The 10431-nt window shown below is 40.7% G+C and overlaps 1 protein-coding gene and 1 pseudogene across 1 annotated transcript; both read right to left on the bottom strand.

The window, feature by feature from the left end:
* Positions 1 to 101: 101 nt before the first annotated feature.
* On the bottom strand, positions 102 to 3729 carry Commd3 (COMM domain containing 3). Its single transcript, XM_008831718.2, has 8 exons — positions 3535 to 3729; positions 2229 to 2340; positions 2056 to 2119; positions 1927 to 1961; positions 1525 to 1585; positions 1386 to 1442; positions 1228 to 1287; positions 102 to 425 (listed from the first exon to the last, which is right to left on the bottom strand). The coding sequence occupies exons 1-8, from the start codon at positions 3671 to 3673 to the stop codon at positions 366 to 368; spliced, it is 588 nt and encodes a 195-aa protein (XP_008829940.1). The 5' UTR covers positions 3674 to 3729; the 3' UTR covers positions 102 to 365.
* Positions 3730 to 9777: 6048 nt separating this feature from the next.
* Positions 9778 to 9879, bottom strand: LOC115070143 (annotated as a pseudogene).
* Positions 9880 to 10431: the final 552 nt, after the last annotated feature.

Below are 10431 nucleotides of genomic sequence, written 5' to 3'. Positions count from 1 at the left end.
CAGCTGCCGGGACAGGCTCCGCGGCGGGCGCAGGTAACGGGCCCGCGCACACCTTCCCGGGCGGCCGGGTCGCACGCAAACTCCACACACGACACCGCACGTTCTTGGACCACCGTGTTTATTCGGGGACAGCTCGCAAAGGCGTGGGGAAGACCGAATGGAAGACGATATACACCCACCCGCGCGGGCACTTTCCCGCTTAACCCTTTCACGTGCATAAAAAAATGTGTGGGAGCCGATGCACGGGAACAGGCCGGGGTGGCGCGTGTGCGCCCGCAAGGGGACGTTCAGCTCCGCGAATGGGGTCCGGCGGGGCATGGTGGTCCTGACTTCCCTCGGGCTCCTCCATCCTCCGTCTGCCCTGCTCACAACTGGGTGGCTCTTTCCAGGCTTTTCGATGCATCTTTAAGTTTCCCCACCAAGTCCTAAAAGACGCACATCTCACGTCACGTAATTTTAGGGTACAAGCATCAAGGAAACATACAACTTGGAGCCGTTGCAAGAAAAAAACTATTAACTACCACGTTAACTTTTGGCAAAGCCACCATCGCTCCATCGTTTCCTCTACAATATCTGGTCTTCAAATCAGCTTCTTGTCTACAGACTGAAGTGTAAAATACATCTAAATTACATGTCTTAAGTTCTGTAAGGAAGGTTATGATTCACATTTTCTGAAAGTTTCAAGTTTCCCTAAGATTCACACTTAAATTACTTTGCAGGAGATGTCTTTGAAAATTTCAGTATCATCTAAATTTCCAGGAATGATCTTCATTTAACTGATAAATTTGTTGCCCTTCCCATCATTCAATGTAGTTTTCAATTTCTCCGCTCTTAAAATGACAAACAATATAAGCCAATTTTAAGAACTTATGTGTGCTTTCCCTTTAATAAAGTCATTTAAAACTGCTGCTTAAAAACAAGTTTGAAAGTTTAATTTGTAAAAGACATTTAAAGTCCTTGCTCTTACTTTCACTGAGTCGTATTGGTTCAAACACACTACCTTTCAGAAGTGTATTTTTATTAGAGGGCACAGCAAATACAGGTCACTGGAAGCACATTTTACTTTCATAGTGAAGTCCATGTGAAAACTGCTTTTCAAGCTCCCTTTGCCACTTAAATCCACTACCAACCTTCATTATCTGCTGATAGGTAGATATTTCTTAAAGCTTTCCTGAGCACAACTCTAAAACGCCTACAAAGACAGGCACAAAGATCCTAATACCATACCTGCAATTGTTCCATGCTGCAACTAAAACTAATCTCTGAGTAGGGCTGGGAATCATTGCTCTAAGGAAAACAAAACCAAGAAAATGCTGTTTATTTAAATCAAGGACATTTAAAAAATTTCACTGCACATTTCATTTTTAGACATTATCTATACATACCTCTACATTTAAGGTTAACAAATATGAAGGTCTGTACATCTTATGAAGTTGATTGGTCTAAAACAACACAAAACACCAGTGTTTATTTTTTTTTTTTAAAGTTCCCTAATTCCCTCTGTAGAAAAGTGTTAAACTTTACCTTTATCTGATATTCCAAGCGCCAAGAAACATCAGTTATATGAGGGAGAGATCTGCCTATACTGAAAGATGCAATGATAATTTTTTTAATATCTACAGAAAAACTTTTAATGTCTATCTTCACAAAGAGCGCTGTATTTTCTTTCCTCACCCCTTCTCAATTCATTCTGAATTTAAGGTACTGTTGAACTTCATTTTCAAGTTTGGAAAAGTAAAAGCACCTAAAATTATCTTAGGTTTTGTCTTTAAGAACATTAGCTTAACTTCAGTTGTTTCTCTTGCCCTTTGGCCCCCTTTTGGAGCAGGATCCCAGGGGCTTCGCTGGTTTTGTTTCCCACCAGCACTCCCCATTCATACCTACAAGTGAAAAGTGCCTCAGTTTGACACCGTATACAGTACCTACCTTCCCAGTAGGATTTCCAGGGAATTCTTATTATTCTGGAGAGGGAAAAAAAGAGGAAAGAAAACACATTTTTGCAAACAGAGCAGAAAAAAGGAGTAACTGTTCATTTAAATTTTTGAAGTAAGTAACCTGATATTCCGTGCAAAACAGTTCTATTCTCTCCTGGTCAAATTTACAGTCTTCTAGGTGAGAGCTGAAGTCGGGGCAGTGGAAGCCAAAAGTTTAGTCTCCGCCTTTAAAACTGATTTATAATCACAAAGATACTATTTAAAGGCACATAGGTGTTTGAATAAATCCTGTACCTTAGAGCAGCCGCGTCGACGCCGTGCTTTCCTGCCTCCAGTATGTATGTTGCAACTGCTGCATGACAGTGTTTTAAAACCACTGGGTCGATATGCTTCAAGTCTGGGTGATCTACAACAAATTAGTTGCTAGTAATTATAACTTCTTTATACCCCTGTTCCGAAGAAGGAGATTTTGATTTGGGGAAAACCCCTTTTTAAAGGATAGCAAAAATTCAATTATAAGGACTGTCAATTTTAAGTAAGAACAGGGTCAACTGCGAAACAATAAACGCATACATCAATAATCTGCTGTCAGTGTTTTCAACCGCCTTCCTTTACTGTGTCTTAAGATTTTTAAAAACACTATGGCCTCAAAGAAAAAGCTGTACAGCGGCCATTCCAACACTGGATGGAATAAATGCCAAGGAGAAATGGAAGGTAAATCTTTTACACAGTGTAAATTTCAGGAGGAACAACTTTCTAAACATGATGACATTTTGGAATAATTGGCTCTGTGGACATTAATACATCGAGGAAGGTTGAAGGGAGAGCTGAAGTTCAAAGAGCTGACCGAAATTTCAAAATCCTATCAGTATTTTCAAATTTTGACAGCCCTCCCCCGTTTTGAGATTAACCCAGGTGTTGGTTACTGTTTTTGCTTGAAGAACAACTTCCACTTTCATAGTTTTTGTGCAACTATCCAGCTTATGCAACAAACAAAAAGAATTTGAATTGTTGGGCTATTTATATTTTAAGGAAATTACCCAGAAGCGATTAGTCTTAAACTCGCTTGAGCATTCTGCAATCAGACCGCTTTTCCAGTCTCTTCCTGGTAACTGCTGCGGACAAAACACGATGCACCCACTTGAGGGTTCTGAGCACAGAACCTGCTTTTCTGCAGAGGGTGGGAGTGACTCAGAAACCCGGCCGTGCTATAGGCTGCACGTTGCTGGACTTAGCAAAGCCTGGGGAACAGGCCTTCTGCAACGCCTGCATCCCAGCCTGGGAGCCCCGGGACCGGGAGCTGGAAACGGAGGGCGCGCCAGGACGAAGTCCAAGTGTCAAACAGCTCCAGCCTCCGGCAGGCCCGGCCTCCCGCTTAGGCCATAGTCGGGGCGGGCAGGCGGCTTTACAAAGGAACAAAGGCCTGGGCGCGGAGGCGGCCGGGGGTGGGGAGCAGGCCGCGGGCAGGTGCCGGCGGGGCGGGTCGCGGTTCGGGGCCGCAGGCGGAGCGCTGGGCGTCCCGGCCCCACCGCCGCCCGGCCGCGCCCGCACGGTGCCCACGCCCTCCACCCAGGCCGCGGCGGCCCGCCGAGCCGCTTACCTAGAGCGGCCTGGGCCGCCGGGGCGTCCAGCAGACTCCGGAAGGCCGCCCGGAGCAGCAGCGGGAAGGCGCCAGAGGGGAAGGCGCCGGGGTCCGCCAGCGTCTGCAAGCCGCGCTGCACATACTCGGAGAGCTCCATTGTGCGCGCGCCGTGACCTTCGACACACGCACCACGTGACCCGCCGCGCACTCGGCGCCTCGGCCGCGCGCACTTGCGCCGCGGCGTCTCGGGGAAGCTCGGCCAAGGCTCGGGGCGGCTCGGGACGGTTCGGCGAGGTTCGGACGTCAGCCGGGCCTCGGGCCTTCCAGCCGCGGGCTTCGAGCCGGCCGCCCGCGTGGCCGGCCTTTCCTGCTGTCCCCGTCAGCCTTGGCCAAGGCCACTCGGGCGCTCCGCGAACGCGCCTCGGCGCCTCCCTCCGCCCGGCTCACCTGGGGCGGCCGCCCACCGGGTCCCGCCTCCCCCCATGCGGGTTGCCTGGGGGTGCTCGGGCCCCGCGGGGTGACCTGCCCAACCCTCGGCTCTGCCCTGCCTCGTGGACGGGAAGCGGGTCAGGCGGACCGGGACTTGGAGTCCTGCAAAGAGTGGGTGCGCGCGCCAAGCTCAACAATTGGGAGACTAATAAATTATTCATGACCATATTTGACAGGATTATTAAAATCTTTATAGACTACTGCGAATAAATACCTTTCAGAAGCCATCTGCGGTATAAAATTGTGTACTCCTGCGCTCACGACGTCTGTGGCTTTAATCACTCAGTCTTCATAAATATATATTAGATGGTGTCTTAGGGAAAGCACGGTCAGGAACGGCAAGATCTTTATTAGAAGTGAATTGCTTTTGCGCATAGCCATAACTTCAAAGACTTCATCTTGTATAAAGTTTAACTTCCCTGTCTACGAAGTTGGTTTAGGAGAAGAATTTTTTTATAAAAAAAAAACTCGCGAAGTAAAACACCTTAGCAGTTTTTGATTGAAAGAATTTGGGGGGTGGAAATTGAGTCTTTGAAGGATGGAGGAAAGGACCATGGAACAAGAAACGTTTTATCTTCTGGAGCGACTATTTACAACGTCAGATTCAATGTAAAATATTATCTTTATCCTAATTTAGGTTCCTATTTAGGGAAGATTTTTATTAATGAATAAAGTCAATGCTGATCAGGACACGGGTATGTGGACAGTGCCCCATTTCACAGTAACTAGCGGTGCTTTGGCCCCAGTGAAGAGCAGTCCTGGGTTGAGCTTTGAAGCACGTGGCAATACTTGATCAGGCGGAAACTGTCTCCCTAGGGTCTTCATGAAACAAACACCTATTAATTATGCTCCTTTTCCTTCCTACTCTTCTCTTTCTTTCTAAATTCTTTGGCTTTTGGTTTTTCTCATCAGCAGTAAAATGTCAGTTGGAAAATTTTCAAGGTACTTGACTTGCTCAGGGAATATTTTACAGGGCAGAAGTGTGTGTATGTTAATATTAACAACACTCACACATGCTGTTTAGTACATGTGTATATAGTATATATTTTATGACCTGGTATAACATTTGAGTGTTAATGCTCAAATAGAATTTGAGTAGATAACTCTGACCATACTTAATTTAGTGTCAAAAAAAGAAAGCATTCATGTTTGAGCATTGACTTTTTAAAAGCTGTTTTAAAAGAGAATAGTAAATACAATGCAAGTAGTTGTGAGCTTGTGGGCATGTAAGTCAGGAAAGTTAAAATGGTTGTTTCCCCCCATAGCTTGGTATTAAGCTCTTGCCCATGTGTCAGTACTTAGAGGATATTTCCTCTTCTGCCTAAATAATATTCATGTGTTAGGCCCAAGTAATGTGCACATTTCCAGCTCACACAAAAAATTCAACCCATAATATTTTCTCATGCTAACAACTGAATTTTCTTATTTTATTCCCTTTGATAAAGGCACAGGATTAAATATTTGTTTAACATAATGGACGTGTGTCTTTGACAGGCCATTGAAATATACAGAAGTATGATCATAAAGACATGATGTAGACTTCTTTGGACACAGCCATAAAAATGAATGTATTATAAATTGTTATTAAAAAAAAAACAGAAGAACATTTTCTGAAAGCACAAAAATACTACTTGAAATTTTTGCTTCCATCACTGAACACAGCATTGGAACTTTCATTAAACTTTACAAATTTTTTCAGGGTCAAAACCAATAGGCTCTATCTGACCTCAAAGGGCATTTTAAAAGAACAGTTGTGTGCAGCTGAAAATAACAAGATTCAAAAATCTTCCTGTTAATAATGTATCTTGCCTCTAAACTACAAATATTAAAGTACCAGGTGCTGATAAATTTGTTTTACTTTTTGGTCACCTAGAAATTATTTCAAGAACTAGAAAGTATCATTTTAAACAATATTTTAGAGTTACAGAGTACATTTTATTTTTTTGAATCTGTTGCTTGTTTTAAAAAACAGCTTAATATTGGCCCTGCACTGTGATGGAAATTACAGTTCTGCCATTCTCTGTGGTCAGCCTGCCTCAAAGGCCTTATTGCTGCTACGTTGGCTAGTTTTATGAATTAAAATTTTTCTAGGTACATAAGGACTTTTGTTTTGTGCAAAGAAAGCTGAATGAACGTTTTACTTTAGATTAAAGAGTTCATTGGACATTTGTGGGGAGGGGGAAAAAAAGCCAATATGCTTAAATGCTAATGAGAGTTACAGAAGGTGCCAGACTGTAGAGACAGGATCCTCTTTTGTTTCTGTCCATCAAACTACCTGCTCATTTTCTAAGGGAGAAGAAAGTTACAAACATTTAAAGGCTCCCCATAGCAAAACAAAACACCATTTTATTACCCTCCCCAGTACTGTTCCTTTAATGACTAGTTATATTAAAATCTTGAACTATTTACTAATGAAAACAATTTATTCTTTTTTAAAGCTGTTTTAACCACAACTGGAGAGTTAGAAGGAATATTTAACTGAGTTATACATAATCTTTAAGATGTTAAGTCAAAAAGCATTTCAGTAATGCTTATAGGACCTAGCTACATGCATGTATTTTTATTAAGTATCATAATTTGGTAAGTCATAAATTGGGACTTGGAAATTGTATGGCAGGGTTTTGTACATGCAGGGTCACAGAGTTCAAGGGGTCTGATAAACATTAAATTGAGTATTGCAAAGGGGCACTAAAGCTTTTATTTTCAAGTTAAACAGAAAATGAAATCTCTACTCATTTCTAAATGCTCATTGCTACAATAATTAACATAGCCACATATAACCATTTTTTTCTCAATATAGTCTATCTTAGTTTGTATATGTGGATTTAAGAATAAAATGCAAATGCATTTCAGTGGAGTTATATCTTAAATATGGGGGGAAATTAACTGTGAGGTACATTAAAGAAATTAGAACCACAGGAATAAAAAAAATCAATGGTAAAATGTTCTGTAAAACACTTAGAAAATACATGTTTTAATTTTGCATAAGCATTTTGGCTTTTTTTTTTTCTCAGAAGTTTAAGTGAAGACACTGAAATTGAATACTAAATGGTTCAATTTCTATTTAAGAGGTTTATCATTTAGTACCATTTTATATGAATAAAGTATAAAACTACAAAATTGAACAATAATGAAAATTAAATAGTTTAACTGTTTTAAAGGTTCAAATTAGCATGTGTCTAAGACATTTTTCTTTTAAAAAGAAGACATCTCAATACAATTCTTAAAGGAAGGACACTAATTAGTTTAAACTTTACCAATAGGGAGTCCTATAGTCAAGATACTGACAAATCTTTTGCATATCTGAAGTGAAGTATGGGGACGATTATCATTGGTCCCGTGGCATGATTCTATTAACTATTAGAGGAAGAAAAAGAGAACTAAATCTGCAGAAACATCAAATTACAATTTTTAACATCAAATCTTTGTTTCTAACCCATCTGTGCTTTCAGAAAGATTTTCTGCTCCTCAGAGAAGTTAGTGTTGAATGAAGAAGCCTGATTCTTTATTTTTAAGCAAAAGCAGCTAAATTACTGGGCTTATCTGAGTCAGGTGCACCAAAGTTGTGAAGAAGAAATAAGGGATTGTTTTGTGAAAGAGACGTGCAAATAAAATGTAGTTCGACAAAAGATGAAGGGAAATTTGAGTATAAAGGTGGGGACACTGGGAAAAAATGTAAAAAGAAAACTACAGCGTTGTCATTGAGAGAGAAAAGAACAGACTATGTGTCTTGGAATTGCTACACAAATAAGAAACAGTAATTTGCCTTTGAATTGAACAAGTGGCCGACAGCTTTGCTATTTGCTTATCCTTTCAAATAAATTGTTAAAAGCAAGTTTACTCCTGAAATCATAAAATTTTTGTCACCACTACCAGTGAACTGGAGTGAAAACAGGAGCTGGCCAGTCAGTCATCTAGCAAATTCTGTCAAAAAGACACTTTAGTTGATAAACCTAGTTAGCCCCTCCAATAGCAGGGTTTTCTGTGCTCTTTTTCTTTTCTCTGCTTCAGTTATAAAGAGCATCACTTCTGTTTCTAACATCAAGGAGCTGGTGTCAACCAGAATGCCCCATGGTTCAACTGAAAGGGTAAAAGCAAAGCACAGACATGTGGAAACAAGTTTACTGGGACAAATGTAGCCAATTCCTTATGTGTGTAGACTGTCCATTACATTGTCAGCATATTTTTTAAGAGAGAGAAAGGAAGACGGGGAAATTAAAAGGGAAGAAAGGATGATGAGGAAGGAAAAAGCAGGAGAGTTAGGAAGGAAAAGAAAGAAGCCTTCCTCATCAGGAGAAACACTGCTTATTTTTTCTGACACATCCATTACGAAATTTTCTCAGTTGCACAGAGTTCAGCGGCACATCATGTGTGTCTGGTAACATTCAAGGTGGACTTGGCGGGTCATTCCTTGCCACATTCTGAACCCAATCAGTTTCTAGTTATCCTACATCTAGAGACATCTGGGAGATTCTTCTTTGTTTCTGGATTAAAATTTATTCTGACTCTATTTTCTTGGGCCTCAGAAACTGAAGTTTGAGTCAGATCCATCAATTCCAGCAAAAACTCAAGCAACAGGCTTATGCTAGGTGCTAGGATTGTCTACAGCAAGATTTTTTAAAGTTTGTATTTTCAGAGCACGTGCTTTACATATTAAACTTTGAAAATTTAATGTACAAATATCTGCATTGATTTTACCTAAGGGTCTTTAACTTTCAAAGGCAAATGAAAACAAAAATCAAAAATAAAAAGGAGTGTTTTATAGACTAAAATTCAAATAACAGGAATCAGTCCTTGCTAATAAACTGCAAATATTGACTACATCCACTTGTCATATAAAGAATTCCAGAAGGAAATTTATGTGTAGAAGGGATGATTTTAATTAAATGCATTGTAAACACTAAGAAAGACATTAAATCTGCTTTTTTTTCTTTTTTTTTTTTCTTTTTTATGTGTACAACTGTATTGATTGCATATATGTGAGTGCACCCCTGTCGTGCAATGCCACGGAGGTCAGAAGAGGGCATCAGATTCCCCTGGAACTGGAGTTAAGGATGGTTTGTAGCCGCCATGTGGGTGCTGGGAATAGAACTCAGGTCCCCTGTAAGAGCAGTTAGTGTTCTTAACTACTGAAACATCTCTCCAGCCCCTTAAATGTGCTTTGAACTCACTTAAGATAGCATTTAAACCAAAATTAAATTTTAAAAGAGACTGGGGTTGTAGCTCGATTATAGAACACTTGCTCACTGTGAACAAGGCCTGGTGCCATCCCCTGCAGACTGATACAAAACAACAAACTCACAAAGTGCAAAATATTTTAGAAGAGGTCAACAAAGAGAGACCTAGTTAAAATTCTTTTGTTTAAATTTTTTTTTCAGCAGACTGATGTAAGATTTATTCTTGAACATGGTTTGGTGAGTGTAGAACTCAACTTAATGGAAGTCCTCAAGAGCATAGGGCCTGCCACTTGTCCAGGGGACAGTGACTGGGGATGTATTTTCACAGCCATCAGGGACGAGATGCTTCTCCGGCATGCAAGACAACTGGTGAGGCCCTTCTTCTTTGAGATGTGCATCTCCTGGCATTCAGGAAACCTGAACTTGGTTCTACAAACAGCATCAATCACATGTCACTTATTCTACAGCTTGGTGCTGATGGACATGATAACCTGGCCATTGTTCCCTGAAGCCCCCCCAAAGGGACCTCGTGTCCCTGTCTGGAGCCTAAATTGGGGACAGTATTGAGATCAGAGAGTGAGCATTCACCAGAAAAGACCATCTCCAAGGTCTTTCAGGAAAACCTACACATCCAACAGGCTGCACACACTGCCACAGAGGCTGCTGTTTGGGGTAGATAAAAGTGGGATTGTTTTAGTGTTTTGTACTATATGTACTATTTAAAATAATACTGGCTTAGAGTTTAACATTTTAATTATAATTATTGGCTACACATGGTACATGCTTTTAATCCCAGCACAGGCAGAAGCAGGCAGATCTCTGTGAGTTCCAGGTCACCATAGCCTAGATAGCGAGTTCCAGGCCAGCCAGGACTACAAAGTGAGGCCCTGTTTCAAGAAAAGAAAAATCATCAAAACTATGACTATTAATGAATGTTAGTTTCAACAAAACATGCATTCTGTTTCGCCTTTCAAAATAAAGCATAGACTTGAAACAGTTTTAAAATAATTCAGTCCAAAAAAGCATTTGTTGAAAACCTTAGCCGTTCAACTTTCTCATATTTTTTGCATACATAGAATTATTCAGAACAACCTTTTGATTATTATACATATTCGATCTATACACTATGGAAACACCTTTAGAAAGTAACTTATTCACTTGAATTGAGTACAGTAGAAACAGAAAAAAATGTGTTTTTTCCCATTGACTCAGTTTTTACTCCTTGAGTCTTTCCTTGTTTTATTAAGAT

This window comes from Nannospalax galili, unplaced genomic scaffold, assembly GCF_000622305.1.
Source record: "Nannospalax galili isolate Female #2095 unplaced genomic scaffold, S.galili_v1.0 scaffold14, whole genome shotgun sequence".
In the NCBI taxonomy this organism is placed as follows: Eukaryota; Metazoa; Chordata; class Mammalia; order Rodentia; family Spalacidae; genus Nannospalax; species Nannospalax galili.
Note: the sequence above shows the minus strand (reverse complement) of the source record. Positions and strands in the feature narration are given on the sequence as shown.

Bases quoted from the DNA above. Each gene is read 5' to 3' on its own strand.
- Commd3 (XM_008831718.2), bottom strand. From the start codon at position 3,673: ATGGAGCTCTCCGAGTATGTGCAGCGCGGCTTGCAGACGCTGGCGGAC. The intron at 1,443-1,524 runs GTAAAGTTTAAC...GTGTTGTTTTAG, and splicing joins GCTTGGAATATCAGATAAAG to ACCAATCAACTTCATAAGAT. The intron at 426-1,227 runs GTATGGTATTAG...TGCGTCTTTTAG, and splicing joins GCAGCATGGAACAATTGCAG to GACTTGGTGGGGAAACTTAA.